General features: G+C 32.5%; 1 protein-coding gene across 2 annotated transcripts; it reads left to right on the forward strand.

Annotated features, from left to right (window-relative positions):
- The first annotated feature begins 2295 nt into the window (after positions 1–2295).
- On the forward strand, positions 2296–5113 carry LOC137814028 (putative wall-associated receptor kinase-like 16). Of its 2 annotated transcripts, XM_068616552.2 has the most exons (4): positions 2312–2621; positions 2703–3365; positions 3461–3634; positions 3740–5113. In XM_068616552.2, exons 1-4 carry the CDS (start codon positions 2471–2473, stop codon positions 4939–4941), a joined length of 2190 nt encoding a protein of 729 aa, XP_068472653.2. In that variant the 5' UTR covers positions 2312–2470; the 3' UTR covers positions 4942–5113. The 2 variants fall into 2 exon arrangements, with proteins under 2 accessions (XP_068472652.2, XP_068472653.2); XM_068616551.2 differs by having other exon boundaries at positions 2296–3365.
- Positions 5114–26324: the final 21211 nt, after the last annotated feature.

Below are 26324 nucleotides of genomic sequence, written 5' to 3' on the forward strand. Positions count from 1 at the left end.
TGTATATTTTTATTTTTATTATTTATAATTGTATGTTGTTATTAATAGTATAATTAAATATTTTTGAACTTATAAATAAATTTATGTAATATTTAATTTTGATATTTTAATAAAATGCATGTCTAAGGGTATTTTGGTAAAATACAACTATCCTATTTAATCCCTACGAATCTCTTCATTTTGTGAAGAATAAAAAAAACCCTCCACCTTCTCCCTCATCCTCTCCCTCACCCTCAAAACCATAGAAACAAATACAAAAAAACACTCCCTCCCTCCTCTCCCCTCCCTCCTCCCACTTGGAAGCAAACACACCCTTAAAGTTACTTCAAATTTTTTAAATTAAATGTGTATTTATGTATTGTTTCATTTTCCTTTCTAAATATCATAATTATTTTTTATATTAATTAAATAAAACGTACAAATTAAAAATAATATCATTTTAACATTTGAAAATAATAAATAAAAATTATTTTATTAAAAAGACAGACGTTTAAAAATGATGGAAAAAGATCACAAAAGAATAAAAATAAAACTACGGGATCTAGAACATAAAGCTACTTGTCTAGGTCTAGGTCAACAAGTTTGTCATCGTTTTAGAAATTTCATAAATATTTACAAGTGAGAAAAATATGACAATAAATAATTAAACTTCGAAGTTAAAATTAACAATAACTAAAAGTTAGATTTTAAAAGAACACTTAAATAAATTTTGATTTCCTGATATATATCGATATGTTTTTTCAAGCAATCAATAAAATTTTCTTGAATAAATATTAAAAATTTGACTTCAGTCTTTTGAAAAAAAAAATTATATTTTATTCTTATTATTACCACTAATTTTGATTCCTTTTCTCTATCTATCACCCTAGAATAATCGGTTTATTTTCAAAATAACTTTAAAATGTTATTTCTTATATCTATCTTTGGTGTTTTTGAAATATAATAGTCAAAGATTAATTAATTATTAGAATTATGAAAAGAAGTATTTTAAAATTATTTTAGACTAACTTAATTCTTCTCTTTGTGTTATGATAGAATATTCAATAATTTGACCATGAAAACGAACACTGGTGAGATAATAACAACATAAAGAGTTGACTGAGTCACATAAACCACGTAGAACCAAACAATTCAAATCGGCGGTTTGGGTCCAATTGGTGAATTTGTAGCTAGGAGGAAACCCATGTTTTTTATAACAAGTATCGATATTATCAGAAGGAAAACCCACTTTGCGAAAACAAACCGTCTCAGTATGACCGTATTTACCACAAAAATTGCATGTAATAGTGTGACTAATATTAAGACTAGGGTTTTCATTAGACATTGTCTAAGAGATTTTGAAACACAATCAAGATTTTGAAAGAGAACAGAAAAGATAACCAAGAACAGCAAAGGGGGAAATAAAGATCAAATAGAAACGCAACATAACTCTTCATTCGAAGAGCTCTGATACCATATTACAGTGAAGATGAATATTCCTTGTCTGATGTGGTGCATCAAATGGAGCGTACGTAATCACAATGAAGAAAGGGAGGTTATGATGAACCCTAATTGCAAATGAAAAAGAGACAATGACTTAAGCATAAAAGAGAAAAAAACATATAAAAGAAAATACAAAAGAAATTTTTATTTATTTATGTATTAGAGAATAAAATACATAATATATATATATATAAGAAGAAAGACTAAGATCTAGTTGAAACAGAAAAGAAAAAAAAGTTCGACCAAACAAACAAAATTCAATAACTTAATAAAAAAAATTGAACAAACTTTAAAATGTTGTTTCTTATATTATCTTTAGTGTTTTTGAAATATAATAGTCAAAGATTAATTAATTATTAAAATTACGAAAAAAAAGTATTTCAAAATTACTTTAGAGTAACTTCAGTTTTCTTTTTTATTTTCTACACATGTATCTGTAAGTATTGACTGCCAAAAGCATTAAATGGTTGTAAGTCTTGGTCAAGCTAACATATGTAGCTATCTTGTACAACTATCATGATGTAAATACATTGAAGTGTCACATCGTTACACTGTTTTTCAAAGTTACTCTAAATTAATCTGTTCGTGTTATGATAGAATATTCAATAGTAAAATATACTTTAATTTTGGATTTAATTTTGGAGTTGTATATAAATTTAGAAATAAATATATATAATAAAAATAAATTTATAATAAATAATATAAAAAATATTAAAATAATAATATTAAAAATTATAATACGATTATATAAAAAATTGAAATTATGAATATATCATTACCTTATTTAATAATTTCACCATGAAAATGAGAGATGAGATAATAAGAACATGAAGAGTTGACTGAGTCACATGAAGTACAACCAAACAAGCTGGATGCTTCAATCCAAACTGAACCGATCGGTTCAAACCGGCGGCATTTTTGTCAGTATAAACATACTCGCAGAAGATGAAGAAGAAGAAGCAAACACACTAGCTTATAGCTTACAACAATGGAATTGAAGGTGCTGACACAGATGCAAGTGACCCTGCTGCTGCTGCTGATTGTGTTGACAAGAACAGGAACTGCAGCAGATGACCAAGACCTGCTCGGCTGCCCGAACAAGTGCGGAGATGTTTCGATTCCATACCCCTTTGGCGTAGGTGTGTCAGATATCACGGGAAAGAACTGTTACTTGGAGAAAAACTTGGAACTCAATTGCACTGACTCCATTCTATACGCAGGTAACGTCGAAGTTCAGAACATAACCCTCGTCGGTCAAATGGAGATTAATTTCTTCGTCTCCAGTATCTGCAAAATCAACATTTCTAACGGAAAAAATAAATCCAACACACCCACACTCCAAACTGCATCCTTCACTATTTCCAGCACGGACAACAAGTTCGTGAGTATAGGCTGCGACACGTACGGGTATCTCAACAGTTACGTCGACCAAGCTAAATACTCAACAGGGTGCTTGACAAGATGTGACAAGAATGACCCGAATGTGAAAAATATGCAGAGAAATGATGGGAAATGTTCGGGCATAGGGTGCTGCCAGGTGGATATACCTCCTGGAATGAAGAACATCAGTATACAAGCATCCTCCTTTGATGATTTCAAATCCTTTTCGGGTAACAGCTGCAGCGTTTCGTTTGTGGTGAAAAATGGCGGGTACAGTTTCAAGATGGATCATTTGAAACACATCCCATTCGATAAGGCTCCCATGGTGGTTGATTGGACTGTTGGAGATGGTGCCTGTAACGTTTCCAAGAATAACGACAACTATGCGTGCACCAGTAATCATAGCGTTTGCGAGGACCCACCCTATGCCAATCGAAATGGCTACCAATGCAAATGTAAACAAGGTTTTGTGGGCAACCCTTACCTTCGCACTGGTTGCACAGGTAAATTACTTAACTATGCTGCCTCTAAACAAATGGATATATATATTTCAGCTTTGGTATTTTACGAAATGATTATTTGTGTTTGGGCTTTGTAGACTTTTTGGAATGTACAACGGGCAATCACAATTGCGCAAGAGATGAGTATTGTCATGATATTCCTGGCTCTTTTGAATGTTTATGTCCTGTTGGACTAACCGGAAAAGCAACAAACGGAGGTGGAGGATGCCAACCAAAAAAGGAGGATGATGCATTTACCAAGATCGTCATTGGTGAGCATATAATTAAGCTCATTAGAGTTTTGTTTTTCTTCCCTTTTGGCAAGACACTAAATTTTCACTTGAGTTTTGCCTTATTTATATTTTGATATATAACAGGATCAGGTGTAGGATTAATTGCTCTATTTGTGGGGGTTTCTTGGCTGTACTTGATGCACCAGAAAAGGAGACTGCTCAAATTGAAGGAAAAGTTCTTTCAGCAGAATGGGGGCATCATTCTAAGACAGAAACTCTCTGCAAGAGGAGAAACGTCTCAATCCGCCACAATTTTCAGTGTTGAGGAACTAAAGAAAGCCACCAACAATTTTGATGAGAGTTTAATCATTGGTAGAGGAGGTTTTGGAACAGTTTTCAAAGGAGTTCTCTTAAATAACGAAGTTGTGGCCATCAAAAAGTCCAAAATAATGGACTCGAGCCAAGTGGAGCAATTCATCAACGAGGTCATTATACTGTCACAAATTAATCACAGGAATGTGGTTAAACTCTTTGGTTGTTGTTTAGAGACAGAAGTTCCTTTATTGGTCTATGAATTTGTTGAAAATGGCACCCTTTTTGATTATTTGCATAAGCAAGGCCAGGTGCCTAATGTAAGTTGGAAAACGCGTTTAAGGATTGCTACAGAAGCAGCTGGAGCTTTGTCATATCTACACTCGGAAGCTTCCATACCCATCATCCACAGAGATGTGAAAACTGCTAACATACTCTTAGATGAAAGTAACACAGCCAAAGTGTCTGACTTTGGAGCTTCACGATTGGTTCCACTTGACCAAACTGAAATAGCCACAATTGTGCAAGGAACCTTTGGCTATTTAGACCCAGAGTACATGCAATCAGGCCAATTGACTGAAAAAAGTGATGTTTATAGCTTTGGGGTAGTGCTTGTAGAACTTCTAAGTGGGGAGGAACCTTTCTCTTCTCACAAGACAGAAGAGAAACGAAGTCTCACATTTCATTTTCTTAGTAGCTTGGAAAAGGATTCCCTGATTGATGTTCTTGAGAATGATATTCTGGATGAAGAAAATAAGCAGGAGATTATGGAGGTTGCTATTCTTGCTGCCAGGTGCTTGAAACTTAGAGGGGAGGAAAGGCCTAGCATGAAGGAAGTGACAATGGAATTGGAGGGAATAAGGCATATGGACAAACACCCTTGGACCAATACAAGCCAAGATTTTGAGGAGAGTCAATACTTGCTTTCTGAGCCACAAAGCACTCCTGAACATGGTTACAGTAGTGGCCAACAAAGTACTGGATTTGATAGCTTGAGAGAACTTGAATTAATTAACTTTGGTAATGGGAGATGACACACCACACCAACAATATCAATTCCCACTTCACTATTTTAGTTTTCTTTATTTATTGTTAAGTTAGTCTCATTATATTATAATTTTATTCTAATTAATGTATGTATAGGCAATATTTATAAATGTTTACCTTTACTTACTTTATTAATATAAAAGACATTTTTATGTTGAATATTTAAGACTAGGAGATCTAAAGTTAGGTTGTACACAATATCTGATATCCGATGTAAAAAATGCATATTTATGTTAGATTATAAACTAGTCGGCGTGAATAAATAAGAAAAAAATGTCAAAAAATTATGTCGTTCAGAATATGGTTTGACATAAATTTTAACCAATTTCAAAAAAATATAATTGATTTTGATTCAAAACCAAAACCAAAACTTGAAATACATAAAAATACCAATCCACATAGGTACAATATAAGTCAAACATTTCAACAAAAAGTTTTATAAAAAATATCTAATCTAACCTAAAAAGTATCTAAACAAGGAAATAAAGATATCTACACTAGTTTGGTTGTCCATTGTTTTCAAATTTTTTAAATGGAGATTGATCATTAAATACTTAAAACATTTGACATATATTATTAGACAATATCATAAAAAAAAATGTTGAAATGTGTTATCCAGAAAATGATTGTGATAAAGGAGATGAATATGGATGAATGAGATGAGTGTGGATGAAGGATATAAGTGTGAATGAAGGAGATGAGAAAAAGAATGTGGATGAAGGAGATAAATGTGGTCGCCACAAAGTTTAATGTGGCGGTTTTATGCTACCCGCCGCAACACCCACAAATTTAACACTATGTTTAAAGTGATGAGTTTTATATGTAATTAGTGTCAATTATAACTATAACAATTTAATTCATTAAAGAAGATTTCGGTGCCATTATATATAAGGTATAATGTGACGTTTTTAATTTTCAGTATTATAATAAAATTGTAAAAATAATACGTCGATTTCAACTAACATAATTTTAATTCTAAATAAATGAAATTTAACCACCATTTTTTATAATCTGGTTTGTACAATTAAACTAAACATAATATATTTTCATAATAAAATAAAATAATATATAAAGTTATAAGCATCCATTCATTTCATTGAAAATCAAAGCACACATAATATTTTTCAAAAGTTGATACATAATTGAAAATTAAAACCCATAAAAAGTTCATACATCCCTAATCAAGTTTAAAATTAAAACACACATCCATAATTAGTTTTGCTTCCAGCACTTGATCTGATTAGATTAGGTGATAGAGCACCACTTCCATTATCTGATGCCCGAAATAAATAATTTTAAGTTAATGAATTTGAATGTTTATAATTATAAAATAAAAGACACCAATAAATATTTAAATATATTAATATCTCATTGATGGATACATGAACCAAATTAGTTGTCATTGCTGCAAAATGTTTTGAAACATCTTTTCTTGAAGCAATATATACAAGCAAAGTGTTCATTTGAGTTACCTTGTCCTCCACATTTGAGTTACCACCACTCTGTAGAATAATTTGTCTCTTCCTTATATCTCTATTTCTATTACATTCTACAAATTAAAAATGAAATCAATTTTATATAAACTTAAAGTAAACTTATTAATAATAAAAAAAAGAATTTACCACTACAGAAGAACTCAAACCATCTCAATATCATACTCAATATTACAATATGATAATACAAAAGTAATCAAAATTTTCCTCAAACCTCTAAACTTAAAAAGAGTCCAGATAAATAAATTTTAAAAAGATGAAATTTTGAATGATATAAAAAATAAATATTTATAATATAAATATAGACTTTTATTTTTTATTCATTTAAACTTTATTTTTAAATAAAATTCATGCCATACCATTTATATAATTTAAAGAGATAAAGCAGGTTGTGACCTTCGTAGAACGCGTTAGAGTACCAATATTTGTGGTTATTAATACAGACCAATTCTTTTATTTTGCCTAGGAGTTTGAATTAATCAAAAGTTAATGCAAATTCAATGCAAGGTAGGATATTCCTATATGGGAGAAGTGGTTCTTATTAAGCCACTTGTCCAATCCATGATCCATATTGACCTCACATCATGCTTATTTGCCAAAATTAAATCACCCTATCATCACGTTCAATCAACTCAATTCTAATGGAGAAAAAAAATATAGTTTACTAAATGAAAAGTCATTAAGTATTAATTTACTAACTAAATCTAATAAAGAAATAAATTTTTATTTTCTTTTTTGATATTACCATCTCACATCACATGATTTAATAATTTAAGAGGATATACATCCAAATCCAAATAAATTAGTTTGATGTAGTACTTGATTTCTTTAAATTTAATCTCAAATTTCTAGGTGTTAATCTAATTTGTTCTTTTTATATTTGTCTGCAATTTGCAAATTTATTCAAATCTATTACTTATGCAACAACTTTGTTCTCAAATAAGAACCTTAATTCTTAATTAAAAAAGAATAAGCCTTAATGAATGACCTGCTCCACTCACTATTCACTATGCTTTTAGAGACAAGAACCGAATACTTGTTAGTCTAAAGCAAAAATCACAGTTTATGTGTGTTTGTTCTTCTCATCCTCATACCCAGATGCTCTTCCTCTTCTTCCTAAAAACTGTGCTCCTGATCTAACATTTCCTTTCATTAGAGCCCTGATAATAAAGCTTCGTGAAATGGAATAAAATATGTACTAACTAAAGTCTGAATATAAAGAGAAAATAGTGTTTAAAGATTTACTGAATGGAATTGTTTAACTATAAATTGAATACTGTTGGCATGTCTTCAATAACCAGCTACTAACTGATACTTCTCGCTTGTATTTAAATAATAAATCCTTTTTCACTACCAAAATAATGGATCCAAATCAAAAGACTTAACTAGTCTCAAGATGTATTTTTCAATACTTGTTTCTGTCCCTTGGCTCCCCATGTCAAGAGAGCATTTCAATGCTAATATACTTACAAAGTTGCTTTTTCCCATTTTAGAAAATGCATCTAATAGTTTCTTCCGCTTTATATATCGATTACTACAAACGGATTTTTTCCGTATATAAACCAAAAATAGTTACATATGGATGTAATTTATATGTAATTTTAGTACCATGAAGCGAGAATCCTTACATACAGATAAAATCCGTATGTAATGTATTAAAATTTTATTACAAAACCTAAATTCTTATTTACAGATAAAATCCATATATAACCTATTTCAAACATAAATAAAAAAAATAAAAATTGTTACATACATATATAATCTATATGTAAAGTATTAAAAAATTAAAAAAAAACTCTTACTTAGAAATATAAATATAATTAAATAAAAATAAATTATATATATAGCTGAAATCCGTATTTAACGTATGGGGTGCAGAAAGAAAAAAGTACGGGTGCAGGAAGAAACTGCCCCATATTGTATTCTGCAGCCCACCTTCACCTCAATTAAAAATAAATTAAATTTGGAACCCTTCTGCCCCCAATAAACAAGAACAAAACCCTATAACCTAAATCACAAAGGGAACCCTAATTCCACACCACCGAACGGAACCACCGAACGGCCACCGTCGACCACCGCACGAACAGCCACCACCACGCGTCTGCCCAGTCGCCGCCACCGTGCCACCTGCTCCGCTCGATTGCCACCACCGTCGCACTCGTTCAAGACGAACGCACGAACAACCACCACCGTCGACCATCGCACGAACAACCACCACCGTGCGACGCTCCACCCCATTTCTAAGAAAGGTTTGAGTGTAAGTAACAGTTTGGAGCAGGTTACATATCCTTCCTTCTTCTTGTCTTTGAACTGGACCAAACAAAGCATTATTAGTTTGGACTATTTTTGAGTTTAGAACTGCCATCACCTTTAACAGTACAGTGAAGGGGGAAGAATTGCCATCAACCTAGATACTAAACATACTAATGAAAGGTGACTCTAGGGGTCCTATTCTTGCATACATGAACAGCCAGTAAATGTGTCTGGTCTTGATGAAATTGGACCCCAGTATCTGCAAGAGGTGCTGGAGGTCGCCCACCGGGCATCTGTAGGAATTTACTTGCTTTTTTTTCCTATCCATCTGTGCTTCAAACACACAACTGTTGACATAAAGAAAATAAGTGAATGCCTTCATGATTTCTATTCAATAAGATTTTCAACATTACTCTTCCAAAATCAGTTATTTTAAGAAATCTTTTTCACCCAGTCATATTCCTTTTACAATTCCTATTAATAAAAAATGAAAAAAAAAATAGCAAATGACTGCAGTGGAATCTGCTCCAGATGATACAAAGAACATTGAGAACGTGAGAAAAGGCAAGACCAGTGATTCTAATTTGATGAACTTTTAGCTTGGTTTTAACCTAGATGGAAACAAATTAAACAAGAAAAAAGGTAAATGCCATTTTTTTTAAAAATACCAACAGTGCATGAAACTAAAACTGATATCTTTATGCAGAGTGAGTGGGAGGAGGGAGGAGAGGCTAATATCAATTTTTAAAATTCCCTAACTTATGAAACTTTACTGACAGCTCTAATCTTGATCATGAATAGAATAGTACCTCATTGACTCGAACATTATAGATTTGTATGGAAGAGTCATCCATGCCAATGGCAATAATATTGTTGTCTTGAGGATGAAGTGCAAGAAATGTAGCAGCTGGTGGAGGCGCCATGAAAGTTGTCACTGTTTGCAGTTAATATTCACCAAAATTAATACCCGCGCAATATACAATTGCAACAAAAAGTGAAAGAAAGAGGTCATGGAATGCTAAAATAAACCATTAAAGGGATGCTTAGCAAAATACTTGGTATAGATTATAGTCTGTCTATTTTGGTAGTACTTCTAAAAGGTCAAAAAGGATAGGAAGTATCATAAGCACCATATGTTGTCTCTCAAAACAACGATATTAGGACACACTTATTGATATCAAAATTAACCACTTTCCTTGATTATGGTGAATTAGGTAATTGAATCTTATAAATAAGAGAGTGAAGGAAGTAGAATATAAGAACGTGCAAAATGAAAGCTACATACCTTAAAGGTCATCATATTGAATAGGGAAATTTTCCCCAGAACATATGAGTCATTCTTTGACAGTGCAAAACATGACACAACATCCTCTAGGTTAATATCACTTATATCATTAGTCATCAACATTCCACTAGATGGTTGCCATAGTTGTGGTAGAAGGTTTGGAGTTGCCTAAATAAGAAATGCTTGTTTTAACAATCTTATGGACACTAACACATTGAAATGTACTCCCAAACAAGTATAGTAGATGCTCATTACTTTTGCCGAAGGATTCCGCTCATTTCTCTGCCATTTTCAAAGCTTGTGATCATCATTTGTTGCCAAAGCAACCCCCTGATTTGTATAAATTAACCTAGAAACCTGAAACAATATTTAAAAATATTAAATGTATAACCAGTTGAACGACTATTGTAAACTTGTAATTAGAAGTATACAACCTAAAAAAAAAAAAAGAGGGGAATAGCCCACCAAAACTTTGAACACAACATGCAAGCAGAAAAGCTATATGGGCAAAATATTGAATAATATATTTGTTTTGCTGATATATTTGCGATTCAATAAGGAAGTAGAGGATGAATGCATTGGTGAGAATACAATACAAGTTTATGCATTGCCTTCACATGCCCCAAAAAAGACTGAATATATACAATTCTAGTATCTAACAATACCTTCATTGATGATAGACTACCAGGAAGGAAGTTTCAGGGAGCGACATTGTCATGGTTCATTAAACCCTAAACCCTAAACCCTAAACCCTAAACCATATCCACGACTTCATCAACAATTCTGGATTTCTCATCCGCTAAACTTCGTGTATCATTATTCTACAAAGCAAAATAGAATAATACAATTAAAACAACCAGAGAAATAGAATTCTCGTTCATTAACCGACATAACAATAATTAAACTAGTTCATGCATCAAACAGAGCAACTGAAAATATAAGAGGAAAACAATTATCTCCAAACCTGGTTCTATCAACACTATATGCCTATTAAAAAGAATTTCCTAACATCCAATAGTGTAAAAAGAATTCATGAAGCATATATAGGAAGAAACATTTTCAAGACTGCTTCGGGTCATAAACAAAATAAACTAAAATGAAAATTGTTCCTGCTAGGAAGATGGGACATAGAGAACTATTAAAGTCTATTAAAGTCTTCGTCTTCTTCCTTCGGTCGGGCAGGTTGTTGGGTGTTTGACTGGGGTCCTCGTCATCTTCGTGCTTCTCCTTCGGCTCTCGGTCTCGGGTGAACACCAGATGGGGGTACCTGCGGAAGGTACTCCGACGCTCAAGTCAGTAAAGCGGGTAATCGGTATTCAGGTAGGTGCACAGTAATAAATGACTTACCTTTCTCCTTGGAATGTGTGCTATTTATATTATTTTAATGGGCTTACCTTATTGGGCCTGATTAGTGGAATGGATCACACTTATGGATGTATTACCTAATCCTTAATGACAGATTAACTTCACTGACCTTGGTTTGAGCGTTAATGGATTTATGTGTCAGTCGGGCGGGCCGTCCGTGGTGGTTTCCCTTGTCTCGGTCGGGTTCCCTTGTCTCGACCAAGTTTCCCTAGTCTCGGCCAGGTTTCCCTTGTCTCGGCCAGGTTCCCTGGTCTCGACCAGAATTCTCTTGTCTCGGCCAGGTTCCCTGGTCTCGACCAGAATTCCCTTGTCTCGGTCAGGTAAACCACATCTCGGTCAGGGAGACCGAATCTCGGTCTCGCCCATACCGGTACAGTTGCCCCCCAAGCTCGAGGATGGATACATCCGATGAGTCTTGAATGGTAGGTGTCGGTCGGCCGACTTGGTCAAGTGGATTGGAACACATCAGCGTGTGTCTCGGTCGGCCATACCAATACACTTGCCCCCCAGGCTCGAGGTCGACTGGGCTGGCCGAGGCTAAGGAGGGCGAGTGCGTTGTAGTTAATCAAGAGTAGGTTAGCCTTTGGTCGGGATGTGTCCTTCTCTTGTTTTTATATCTTTCTCTCTCCTCTGAGGCTGGGGTGTGACCTCTCCCTTTTGCAATTATCAATGTATCGCCCTTCCTTTTTGTATCTAAGAAGAATTTTCACAAGTTAAAATGTTGATCATTAATTGTTTGGGCGGTCGGTCATTAATTGTGATTGCTTTAAATCGAACAAGTTGAATGGTCGATCGACCATTAACTGTGATTGCTTTAAATCGAACAAGTTGAATGGTCGGTCGGCAATTAATTGTGATTGCTTTAAATCGAACAAGTTGAATGGTCGGTCGACCATTAACTGTGATTGCTTTAAATCGAACAAGTTGAATGGTCGGTCGATTATTAATTGTGATTGCTTTAAATCGAACAAGTTGAATGGTCGGTCGACCATTATCTGTGATTGCTTTAAATCGAACAAGTTGAATGGTCGGTCGGCCATTAATTGTGATTGCTTTATCAAACAAGTTGAATGGTCGGTCGACCATTAACTGTGATTGCTTTAAATCGAACAAGTTGAATGGTCGGTCGGTTATTAATTGTGATTACTTTAAATCGAACAAGTTGAATGGTCGGTCGGCCATTAACTGTGATTGCTTTAAATCGAACAAGTTGAATGGTCGGTCGGCCATTAATTGTGATTGCTTTAAATAGAACAAGTTGAATGGTCGGTCGATCATTAACTGTGATTGCTTTAAATCGAACAAGTTGAATGGTCGATCGGCTATTAATTGTGATTGCTTTAAATCGAACAAGTTGAATGGTTTGTCGGACATTAACTGTGATTGCTTTAAATCGAACGAGTTGAATGGTCGGTCGACCATTAAGTGTGATTGCTTTAAATCGAACAAGTTGAATGGCCGGTCGGCCATTAACTGTGTGAGTCTACTTGTGCCAAGTTATAAGTTTAACTTGGGTGTGTCGGTCGGTCTCGGCAAGGTATGCCGGTTAAGGCTTCATCCAGACCGAACCGAGTGAGAGGTGTTGGCAGGGTATGTCGTTTAAGGCTTTGTCCAGACCAAACCTAGTTGATTGGTCTCGGCAGGGTATGCCGGTTAAGGCTTCATCCATACCAAACCTAGTTGATCGGTCTCGGCAGGATATGTCGGTTAAGGCTTCATCTAGACCGAGCCGAGTGAGAGGTGTTGGCAGGGTATGCCATTTAGGATGAGGTCGAACATTTGCCTTCGTATGGTGGGCTCACCCACCTCGACCGGGATCATGTCCTTGGCCCCATATGTCAGACTGTAGGGTTTCTCCTACATGGTAGTCTTAGGGGTGCATCTGTATGCCCAGAGAACTTCTATCTGCTTCTCGGTCCATCGGCCTTTTGCCTTGCCCAGGTGCTTTTTCAGCTCATTGAGTATGACCTTGTTGGCGGTAATCCACCCCTTTGAAGTCCTCGTCCGTGAAGATGATGGGTGGCATCCTCGATCAGAATGTCATTGCGTTCACTTGGTGCACCGCCCGCAGGTGTTACTTCCGGGCGCTGTTGGTGCTCCCTCCCGGGCGAAGCCGCTGGCTATGGTGTTGATAACCTCTCGGTTACCTCTTCTGTCGGCCTCCCTGGGAGGGTCATCCTTGCGGGGAGGATCGTCTCTCCTAGGCTGTCGGTTGTCTCTGTGATCTCGGTCATTTTAGGCTGTCGGTCTCTGTGATCTCGGTCATTTCGACCGCGTTGGGGTGACCTTGTTCGCCTAGCGGGTTCCACTCGGTGGGGTGGGTCTCGGCCGTTCCTGACGAATCAACGGAGGTGCCCAGCCTGGATAAGTTCCTCGATCTTATCCTTCAGAGTCTGACACTCCTCGATTGAGAGCCCGCTGTTTTGATGGTACCGACACTACTTCCTTCGGTCGACATTGTTAGGGCTGGCCACTTTCCTTGGAGGAGGGATCAACTCAGCGTTGAGAGCCTCGTCCAGCATCCTTCCCCTCTCAGCCATCAGGGGTGTGTATCTCGAGAACCGGATTGTTCGGTCCCGGTTGTCTCTGCGTCGGTCATTTCTCCTCCTTATTCTTCTCTCCACTGGCCTTGGCACGGGCCTGGTTACGAAACTCTCTGAGTTTTTCCAGCTGCATATACTTAGCAGTTCTCTTCCTCAGCTCGTCCAGGTTGTCGACTAGCTGCATGCATAGGTTGTCAGCAAAGGGCCCTGGGCTGTCGGCATGTTATGCATGACAACGTCCGGGCTCAGATTCCGGATGCTCATTGCCACCTTGCTGAACCTATTAACAAAGGTTCTCAGGGACTCTCCCTTATCCAGATGGATGCCCATCAGGGCGATGAAACTTAGGTGGTGCGGTCGGCTGGTGGCGAACTGGGTCTCAAACTTCGCCACAGTGTGGCAAAGCTGTCAATGGAGTTGGGTGAGAGTTTGGTGAACAGCTGAGGGTTGCTCCCTTCAGCGATGTAAGAAACATTCGACACAACACTGCGTCATCCGAGGAGTAGAGGCTCATATGGGTGGTGTAAGCGTCCATATGCTCATCGGGATCGGTCGATCCGTCGTATCGGTCTCGATTGAAACCCTTCCACTTGTCAGGCAGTGGGACTTCAATACTTCTAGTTAAGACCATCTACTTTCTTTCTTCAGCTAGTTTCTCCCGGCCCCACGGGGGGCGCCAATTGATCCTGCTATGGAGATGGCACATAGAGAACTATTGAAGTCTTCGTTTTCCTCCTTCGGTCGGGCAGGTTGCTGGGTGCTTGACTGGGGTCCTCCTCGTCTTTGTGCTTCTCCTTCGGCTCTCGGTCTCGGGTGAACACCGGATGGGGGGTACCTGCGGAAGGCACTCCGACGCTCAAGTCAGTAAAGCGGGTGATCGGTATTCAAGTAGGTGCACAGTAATAAATGACGTACCTTTCTCCTTGGAATGTGTGCTATTGATATTATTTTAATGAGCTTACCTTATTGGGCCTGATTAGTGGAATGGATCACACTTATGGATGTATTACATAATCCTTAATGACATATTAGCTTCACTGACCTTGGTTTGAGCGTTAATGGATTTATGTGTCGGTCGGCCGGACCGTCCGTGGTGGTTTCCCTTGTCTCGGCCGAGTTTCCTTGTCTCGACCAGGTTTCCCTAGTCTTGGCCAGAATTCCCTTGTCTCGGTCAGGTAAATCGCATATCGGTCAGGGAGACCGAATCTCGGTCTCTCCCATACCGGTACAAAAATGCCTTACTGAAATCAATTAAAGCCAAAACAAGCTACCTTGCTGAAATGCAAATGCCACATAACTCTTCCCTCCTTCCACTACCTCCAGCGCCACCACATGAAATAGGGTTGGGTAGACTGAAATGAAATAGCGCCACCACATTACTCAAGCAGATCAGAATAATAATGAGCACAAAACTTAACAAATCCTTGTGTGGAGGCGCTGATAGCGGTGATTTCGGATAATAATTGCGAGACAACTAGTAGCAAAGGAGTGAGGATAAGAATCACCTCTTATTCAACTGACTTAAGCACAAAGGATTAAGGATAAGAATCACGAGTAGAACTTCGTGAGGAGGGCTTCGTTAGCGTTTAAGTGTTTAGGCAGAGAGAGGTTTGAGTGTTTTGGCAGAAAGACAAGGAAGAGAGAGGGAAAAGTCACGATTTTCAAGAGTGAATAGTGAAAACAAATTTTCAAAAATAATTTGAAATAAAGAGGAATGGTGTATGGAGGGAAGGAAAACAAAAGTTTTTATTTTGAAGGATAATTGTGACAGTTCAAAATGACATATTCTGAAAGATAATTGTGTCGGTTAGTCAAATGTCGTATTATATGAAAATTTGTGACAGTTATTAATAGCCGTCATATTAAAACTGTCACTTTATACACGATTTTTTTTTAGTGATTACTTATGAATATTCTATATTATATTATATATGAATAATTTTTTAAGATTTTATAAATATTTTTCTATTATATTTTTTTAGTCTTATGAATATTTTGCTTTGATATTATATATGAATATTTTTCTATTATATTACTACACACCAATATATTTTTTTCGATCTTACTAATTTTTCTACATTATATTATAGATAAATATTTTTATATTATATAACATGAATATTTGTTTTTATCTTATGATATATATTTTGGTTAACTTTTTTATTATAATTTTCAAGAATCATCTTATTAGAATTTCATGGCATCTCATCGCCTTTCCGCCAATATGTTTTTATTGTGGCTCTAAGAGAAACATGTTACTAAAAATGTATGGGAAGGTACAAGAAAGTTGTGAAATATAAACTAATTTTAGAAACCAAAATAATTAGTTACTATATTGACTAAATTAAAGACCATTTTATAAACTAAAAAAAAAATTATTGGTATATAAAGTAGTTTCTATTATTAATAATAATTTATAAAGTAGTTTCTAAATTGGTATCTAACCTGTTGATGGAGAGGTTGTCACCGAGATTACTAGTGGTGATTTAGTATCTTTGTGTGAGAAGTTGCTCGGATTTATACCACCCGCTACAGCATGAAAGGACATGCAATTAATTTGTCTTGGCTTAAAATGCAACCAACGATGTTATTGCTCAACATGCTCGAGTTCACATATTAACACTTATTAGAAGCCTATTGATGCCTGATTCTTCAGGTAGTAAGGTACATTTAATGTATCTATTATTGTTGGTTGACTTGAACAATGTCAGGAATTATAGTTGGGGGTCAGTTGTATTAGCTTCTCTGTACCGTACGCTCGATCACGGAATAGACTTTAATCAAGATAATATTGGAGTTTGCATGCTGCTTTTACAATGTTGGGCATGGGAACGCTTAACATGCATTTCTCCACAACTTCAATCATTGACTAATGAAGAAGTTGAATAAGGCATTGGTTTCCCACTCGGGAAAAGGTATGTTATTTTTTTATTAATTTTCGAGACAAGAAAACAAAGTTCAACTCAAGTTATCTTAATTGTAAATTTCTTTATATTCCTTGTTTACGTTAGGTGGACTTGAAGGAAGGATGTATAGGACGCACACAGGAGGAATCATTGTTCCCCAAATACAGGCAATGTTTGATGGCATTAAATCTAGAGAGGTTGTAATCAATATATAAACTAACATACCATGTTAACTGAAAATTTCATATTTTACTGATGTTTCAAACATTTATTTATAGTTTCTTTGGACTCCATATCGAGTGGATTATGTTAGGCACTTGATCATTATTGAGATTTCCCCAATTGCACGGGCGGTAGTTCCTCTCGTATGTTTCACAACAATTGAATATTATCAGGTTGGTAGGGTTATACATCAATTTGGATTTTGACAGAGTATTCTAAGTGACCCATTGAACCTTGATCAACTTCACAAAGAGGATATGAGAGGACAGACTGATCAATATTGGCCACATTATCATGCCACATGGATAACTATGTGGAATGACCGTCATAATCGTCTAATTCAGGAAAATCATTTTAACAAAAATGACCATTTGCATGACAAGTCAACATACATGAAATGGTACATCAATCGTACTATCCGCTACATCTCGCCTATATAGTCACCGTCCGATGACGATATATGTTCAATTACAAAATCATTTATTATTCTTTATTGACTAATCCAAAATTAACACATATTTTCAAAAGAATGTGATATGCCATGGGAGACTACACAACCTCACTATCAACATCATGTAGAATCTTCTTCTCAAGTTGAATCGTTTCAACAAACATCTTTTCATCTGTCAGGTGTTCACCCGACTCAGTTGTTCGATGATAAGTGTTAAATTTCAATAATATTTAATGTTAAAATACAGACACTTACGAGTATTAATTGCTAAAATAATTATAAAATAACCCCTAACTTGTGAATTTATACCTTTTTACATATTTTGTGATTTTAATTTGAATAAGAACATTTTATTCTCAAATTTGTGTCAATTTCAGGTTTCTAAGGGAGAATGAAGATGACTAGACAAAAGGAGAATTATATAAGCTAAAAAGGAAAAGTTGGAAGGCCCCGAAACGCACAAGCTCACAGAAAGCCCAAGTCAGCATCATAGCATCTCACTCCAACAACATTGGACAAAATTGACGTTTTACTCGCTCAAGCAAGTAAATCTTGCTTGAGTGAGAATCCATTTAAGCCTAAACAAATTAGGTTAAATAAGGGGCTTGAGGGACAACCCTAGTGTGCAAGATTGAGAGAAAAACACCATTGAGTGACTTGTGATTCAATTGGGAGAATAAGAGGTGTGAGAAACATTAGAGTAGGCAGCTGTTAAGGAGAAACATCTTAGATCTTCTTTTCATGTCATCCTTGCGTGTAATAGTCATCATGAGTGGCTAATTCTACCCTTTGGGATTGAGAATAATCTGTTCAAATTCTTATGTATTGAGGTGATATCTGAATATAATATTTTATTCTTGATTGATTATTGGTATTATTGTTTTGCTTCTAATTATTGATCTAGAATCTTAAATTTGACTAGAAAGTATTTTTAGAGTTTTGACCTAATCAATAATACTTAACATATTTGAGTGTTATGAATAGACTTGAAATGTTAATTGCTATCAACGTCTGATCTGAATACTAAGTTGTTTTTATAAATATGAGGAATCGATATTTAGAAAGCATCTTAATAATTTTATATGCGAGGAATCGATATAAATGATTTTTATACGGACATCAATATCAATTAAAGAAATATTACCATGTTAATCAAAATACAAAAGAGTGAGAAATATGAAACCCAATTCCTATTTTTCCAACTTGAAGCAACAAATTCTTTGACTTGTTTTCTAATTAATCAGCATCATCACAACAACTTCAACACATTTTTATTATTTTGTTTTATATTTAGTGAATATTTTACTTGATTATTCAACTATTCCTTGTGGGTTTGATATTCATCCTTAGAGACACATTATTACTTTTGACAACGCGGTGCACTTGCCGTAAAAAGTCATCATTTCGATATAGGGATCAACCTCACATGTCATTTCAATCGTCATTCTATCAACCACCTTTCAACTACTCAACATTTCCATCTCAACAACAACTTTTTCCTAATCCATGAAATCCCTTTGCAACCTCTACCACGACCCCTCCCCCCCCCCCCCCTCCCCCCCCCCCCCCCATTTGCCTACAATCTAATATCATCCATGCAGTATTATCAACCAACAATGTCTTCATAGTTTTACGAAAATTAAAGTGAGGACAATGAAGTCGAAGGCACTGACAATGACATTCCACCTCTGCCCCCTCCTACCATTCCATCCGAACAACAACCACAAGGACGACCTCGAAGACAACGAAGAATACCACCTTGTGGCACAACTTCTTATAGGTGACAACTTTTCCTACATTTTTATTTTCTAATCATGTATAAATTGTACTTATTTATCATTTTATAAATATTTTTTAAATGCTACCCCTTTTATTTATAATTGGATCAACTATAAACGCTACTTCACGAAGAAAATTTCATTTGTTTTAAACAACAAAAATATTTTTAATTTTAACAATATTTAAAGGTACTAAATATTTTATATTTATTACACAACCTATTTTTAATCCAACTTGATTTAAGGTAACTTTGTTTTTTGTCAAAACAAAATTTAGTTTTAATTTTTTAATATTATTTATCTATAAAATACAAATTTTCACAGCATACTTATTCACTTCATGTAATTTAAAAAAAATAAATTCTTATTATATACATTTTTTAATTTTAAAAAATATTAATTATTTGAAAATGATTCAACTTGAAGTTGTCAACCAAATTGACAACTTCAATTTAGATAAAATACATTGAAGTTGTCAATCCAATGGCCAAATTCTCCACAATCTATTTAAACTGAAGTTGTCAATCCGATTAACAACTTTAATTAAAAAAAGATAGATTATTAGATTTAATTGATATTATCTACACTATTAATAATTTTAACTAAGAAATGTCAATTTCTATAATTTTTTCTATATTTTCTATTTATGTAATTTTCAAAGTAAAATAGCATTGTGGTAAATTTTCCTTAAAATATGAACCACGCTAATTTAACTTAAACATATATTATATTATATTAGCAACATCAATAACAATAAATATAATAATATCTTAACTCACAAACTAACGGAGCAAACTTTCCCTACTACTTTGTTTATAAAATATATTTAATATTACTAAAGTCAGCTAAGTCGTATTTAATATACTTTTTTAATAAATTTATAATTATTAAATTTTAATATTTTTAATATTAAAACATACTTAATAATATTAGAGTGGATTTAGTGGACTTTAAAAAAAAATATTTTTAACTATTATAAAATTTATAATATGTTACGCATAATATACTATTTAAAAAATTATAAATATTTGATTTTATATTACAATCATTTTGGGAGTTATGTTAACGTTTTCTTATTTGAAGGGTGGAGAGTGGAGGTGCGGAAAGCGTGGTGTTAAGTTGTGGTTTACAATATCATGCTTCTTCCAATAAAAACAATTCTGTTGTGCTGAATATGTATTCCCAAAGATTCTGAGAAATAACTCCCAAGAAGTTGTTGAGAAATTAGGTGGTTAATAAAAGATACTACATACTTAAAGTTGTTCCTCCATCAAATCATTCTCCTTGTCATTTTCTTCCGAAAATATGCAAGCACTTGCATTAATATACTCAAAACATTATTCTAATATTTAAAACTTTGGCATCGAATTTAGATTTTTTTATTCTAAAATTAAATATATTTTTGGTCTTTATATTATAATATAAAATTATATTTTTTTCAATTGATTTAAACTTTACATCATTAATACGTATTAATATGTTTGTAGTATGAAAATGATTAGAAAAAAAACTATTTTATATATAGAATTGGTTTAATTTAAGATTTCATTTCATTAACCTATTAAAAGTAGTTAAAATAACATCTTTTTACAATCAAACCAATAATAAATTTTGAAAAAAAAATATTAATCTTAAAAAAAAATTAACATCCATTTTACGTATATTACACACATTACAATCATTATTATACTATAAATAATTACATGGTCAAAAATCTAAAAAAAAAAGCAAATTTATACTATAATATAAGAAAAAATATATTTAACTATTTATTTTATTGGAGATATATGAAGTTTATCCTTAGCAATCAGTCACTTGAGATGGTCCTCTCATATACTATAAAAAAAATTATTAAATAAAAATTAATTTTAGAGACTACAAATAATTAGTTACTATATTAACTTAAATAAAATTTTGATTTCTAAATTAGTTTCATGGTTAAATAATTTTTAAATTAGTATATAATGTATCAAATTAGCTATCAAGATTTTTGTTATCAAATTTAAAATTTAAATAATTTGTAGTTAAAACTTGGTAGTTAATTAGATATCAGTTTAGAAACTATTTAATAATAATAGAAACTAATTTATAATTTTTTTTAAAATAATCTCTAATTTAGTTATTATAACAACTAATTATTTTTTGTCTCTAAAATTAGTTTTTATTTTATGATTTTTTTTAGTAACAATAATATTATTGTGGTGTATTCGTGACGATGAAAGTTGTAATATTGTAATATACTTTCATTCTAATTCAGTACACTAATGTTTTATATTCTCTTCTTTACGTATATACGTGTGCGTTTTAGTCAGAAATGTTGGTTTGAAAAAAATTTGTAAAATGCCTTGTGATTACATGATTGTTTAGTGTATAATAGTGGTCTTGCTAGAAATTCTATTCACCTTTGTCCCCTCCATTAAAAGAAAATATAAGATTATTTTAAAGAGAAAATTATATATAGTCCAAAAGGTTTGAATAATATATTTTATATTTATAATCAAACAAATTTATTTATTATTAAAATTAAAAAAAAAAATTAGATTATTAAGAAATTTCTATTTTAATATCACTGCAAAAAAAATTATTAAATAAAAACTAATTTTAAATACAAAAATAATTAGTTAATATATTGACTAAATTAAAAATTATTGATAAAAAAAATTATTAATAAAAATTTATAAAATAGTTTTTAAAAATAATATTTAATTATTAATTACCATTTTTTTAATTATTAACTAAAACAGAATGATAGAGTGATGATATAGTGGTAATTAAGCTTACCTATTATAAATGTAGGCATAGAGCCTCCAATAAACCCTCATAATTTCACCATGGAGACCTTATAATTGGGGTCATTCTGCCTCCATTATGGCCATAGATTGTCATAATGCTCTCATAATGGCCATAAATTTACATTAAATTTAGTTAATCCAGAAGATATTTTAAGATATATTTTAAAATGTGAATATCTACATTAGCCTTTATTTAGATTAAGAAGTGGAAAGGAGGAAGTGAATTTGTGATGATTTGAAGGGAAAGTGTAAAAGAAAGAAGTTAAGGTGTCTGGATTAAGGTAAATGAAATGAAAAGTGTGGGAAAAATTTATAAAAGTTTGTGAATGATTTAATGGGTGTGATTAAAATTATATATTTTTTAATTGATAAAGATGTAAGTTTACAAATTTATCTTTATATTAAAAAATATTAAAAATTAATTTGATATATTTATTTATAAATTATAATTATTTTTAATTAAAATATTATTTAAATATTTATAATTATAAATATTTGATAAAAAATTAATTTTATATTAATAAAATTATTATTTTTAGCTTTACTTTTTTAATTAATATAATTATTATATAAATTTATTTTTAATTATTAAAAATATAATTATTTTATTTATATTTATAATTTATTATATATTATGATTAATTATGTTTTTTATAATAATAATTATATTTTAAATAAAAATAATAATAATTTAAATTTAAAATAAAAAAATAAAAATTAATTAATTAATATATATATATAACTTTCTTCTTACCGCGAAGAAAGTTTTGCGTGGAAACTATTTTATGTTTAACGTACGATTTTGTTTTATTAGTGGTTTTCTTAGCTTTTAATTATGAACAGTAACTCTTCGTTTTTTCTACGCTTCTAAACAAACATAACCAAATGTCGGTGTGAGTTATTTAGCGAAAACATAGATATTGGACCATACTAGGCAATGTCATATTAATGCTGCTTTTTGACTCAGAAATACCTAAAACAAAATTTAGTACTTGTGTCTCCCTTTTTACAATAGAAGCTTCTGAAAAGACATGAATCTGTTCATTAATATTCTTTACGTCGCACTTTGTCAACAATAATGGTTATTTATTGATCAATTTTACACACGGATTTCGTACATTACTAATAAATTTTTTAGTATAGTAAAATCACTTCTCAGGTAGTTGGGATATTAATATATTATTAACAAATAATTAAAATTTTCAAAATTTAATAATTATATAATATTTGCTTCTCTTGTTTTTGTATGAGAAAGACTAAACTACTAATAATACTTAAACATTTATATTAAATTTTAAATCGAAAATTTATATTAAATCCTAAATTAAAGTTTACTCAATACAATATACCATATCAAAATTTTGACAATATAATATTTGAAATACATATTTTCTAAAAATTTAAATAATATATAGTTTATTGGGATCCAACACTAGATCCAATAGTAATATGTTGAATAGAAGAATTAATATAAATAATATCAATTTAAATTATATTGCACATTAAAATTATAAACACTGCAGTTCACACTCTTTCTGCCTTTCATGTGATATTAAACATAGAAACGAAGCAATCTTACTTGGTATACATAAATCAAAATAGTATATATGCTTATTTATTTTGAAATATTTCTTAATATATAAGTTCCTTTATCAATAACTCTAATGTTTTTCACCTATTATTAAAAAAAAATAGTATAGAAATTCATATATACTTTAGCCCGCAATTCCCATTGATTCATAAATATATCTTTTGATAACCTAAGTTGTAACCTTGAAAGAAAAATCAACATCTAATCAAATTATGTGCATTTTTTACAAAGATACATACTTTTCCATACAAAGTTTGATTGATTGAGTCCGAAAATCATAACTCCTCTTTGAGCTGTCTGATTTCATGCATAATCAATATCTATTAGTTAATAATTGATTATGTCACCTTAAATAATCGGTTACCATGATAAATTTTAACTGTTCAAATTTTATTTTCATGCATAAATTATGCTATCAATTAGCATGCATTGATTATGTCATGTATTTAATGTTGAAATTTAAAATAAAATTTCCAATTTAGAATCAATCTCACAATATATTAGTTTAAATATGTAAATATTCTAAAATCAAATTAATTAATATGTTAAAATAAATTAAAAAAATATTACATTTATTTCCATTTTTCACATACTATTTTTTATTTTATTTTAAATTTTAAATATAAAAAAATTTCAGTACTAAAATAGAATTTATACACATTTTTTTTTAAAAATAATCTAAGAGTATATTAGTAATTTTTAATATAATAATTTTTATAATTTCTTTCTCTCATCAATCCAATCTACTACAAACTTTTATCATCTTTCATTCAAATTTATTCACTTTTTTAAATTCAAACAATCTCATTTTTTTTATCTCTTTTCTCTCATTTCCTTTCTTTTCCAACCTTACACATCCAAACAAAGCCTTAAGCAAACTAGTTGGAAGAGAAAATTAATTTATTATCCTACAAATTTTGCTTTTTTCAATGTTTTATCTATGCACTCAATGCACAATAATATACTAGATAAATCATAATATACTATACATTTGAGATGGTCATGCAACAGCCGTATATCCGAGTAGGATCATGGTAATAAGATCGAACACATTTTGTCCCTTTTTTTTTTTATCAGCAATGAATAAATAAAATTAAAGGAGATACTTCAGGGGTATCCCAACCCATATACAGTAACCACAAGTGGACTTCCTATATCATCCACAAAAGAAACTCTCCTTTATGGTTGGAGCATAACAACCATAAAGTGAGAAAAACATACCCAAAAATATAACCAACAAGTTACCTCAAAGCAACATTCAACTTTACCGAAACGCCCAAAATCGAGGCCACCTACATTCACCTCGCCACACGACAAGTTACCCATGCAGGGAATAACTCGCCATGTAGCTTACTCTGGTGAGCACTAAGTGCCACGAGGAGCACATTTTGTCACCTTAAAATAATGATCACTTGAGCATGAGTTTAACATAACTAATTTGTACTCGTTGTTAACATATTTAGTTTTTCTGTTTTAAGTTATTGGGTTTTGTTTGTTTGACCCAACTTTACTTTTCTGTTTCAGCTAGGTCTTAATATTTTTCTTATATATACACCATGTATTTTACTCTCTAATATACAAGTAAGTAAGAATTTCTTTTGTATTTTCTTTTCTATGCAAGGTTTTCGTTATTTCTTGACTATTGTTGATGATTACTCGCGTTATACTTGGGTTATTCTGCTGCATAACAAATCTGAAGTGCATTAGCACATAATTAACTTCACTATTTTCGTTCAAAATCATTTTAAAACTAATATCAAAACGATTCGTACTGACAATGGTGTTGAGTTTGCTATGTCAAATTTTTATGCTTCAAAGGGAATTATACATAAAAAATCTTGTATTGAAACACCACAACAAAATGGCATTGTAGAACGTAAACATCAACACATACTAAATGTGTAACCCGTGATTTACTTTTTCAAGCAAATCTTCCTCCTATTTTTTGGGAATTTGCTGTAAATCATGTTGTTTTCTTAATAAATGTTATTCCTATTCCATTACTTAATAACATCACTCTTCATGAAAAGTTGTTTGGAAAACCATATGACATTTCCTTTCTAAAAGTGTTTGGTTGTCTCTGTTATGCTAGTACCATTACTGCACATAGGAAAAAAATTAAATGATAGATCTATCAAAGGTATTTTTCTTGGCTTCCCGCAAAATACAAAAGGTTATATTATCTTAAATTTAAAGTTTCATAGCATAGAGATATCAAGACATGTAATCTTTCATGAAAACCACTTTCCATATAAATTGGACTGTGGCTTGCCTAAGGACCCTAACACTTTATCTCTCCCTATTTCTAACATATAATTCTGCTTTTGATTTTTTTTTTATATTGCACCTCCTGCCGAGCCATGTGCTTTTACTCCTACACCCAATATTGTACCTCCACCAGCCTCATTATCCTCTGATCTTCCAACAAATAGTGCCTCTGCTCCTGCATCCAACATTGCACCTCCACCAGAATTATCACCGCCTGCATCTCCAGGAAGCACCTCACCCCAATTTCCAAGAAGATCAGCTCGTCCTCACCGACAATCTGCCTATCTTGCGGATTTCCACACTGCAACCAACACTGTAAGTAGTAGATATCCTATTCATAATTACTTGTCTTACAATTCTTTATCTTTCAATTTTAGAAATGTTATTTCCTCTATCAATTCTCATCCTGAACCTCGAACATAT

This window comes from Phaseolus vulgaris, chromosome 1 (genome assembly GCF_051622355.1).
Source record: "Phaseolus vulgaris cultivar YP4 chromosome 1, ASM5162235v1, whole genome shotgun sequence".
Lineage (NCBI taxonomy): Eukaryota > Viridiplantae > Streptophyta > Magnoliopsida > Fabales > Fabaceae > Phaseolus > Phaseolus vulgaris.

Excerpts from the sequence above, each read along its gene's own strand:
- LOC137814028 (XM_068616551.2), top strand. The coding sequence starts at position 2,471 with ATGGAATTGAAGGTGCTGACACAGATGCAAGTGACCCTGCTGCTGCTG. Across the intron at positions 3,366-3,460 it reads CCTTCGCACTGGTTGCACAG|ACTTTTTGGAATGTACAACG; the intron begins GTAAATTACTTA and ends TGGGCTTTGTAG. Across the intron at positions 3,635-3,739 it reads ATTTACCAAGATCGTCATTG|GATCAGGTGTAGGATTAATT; the intron begins GTGAGCATATAA and ends GATATATAACAG.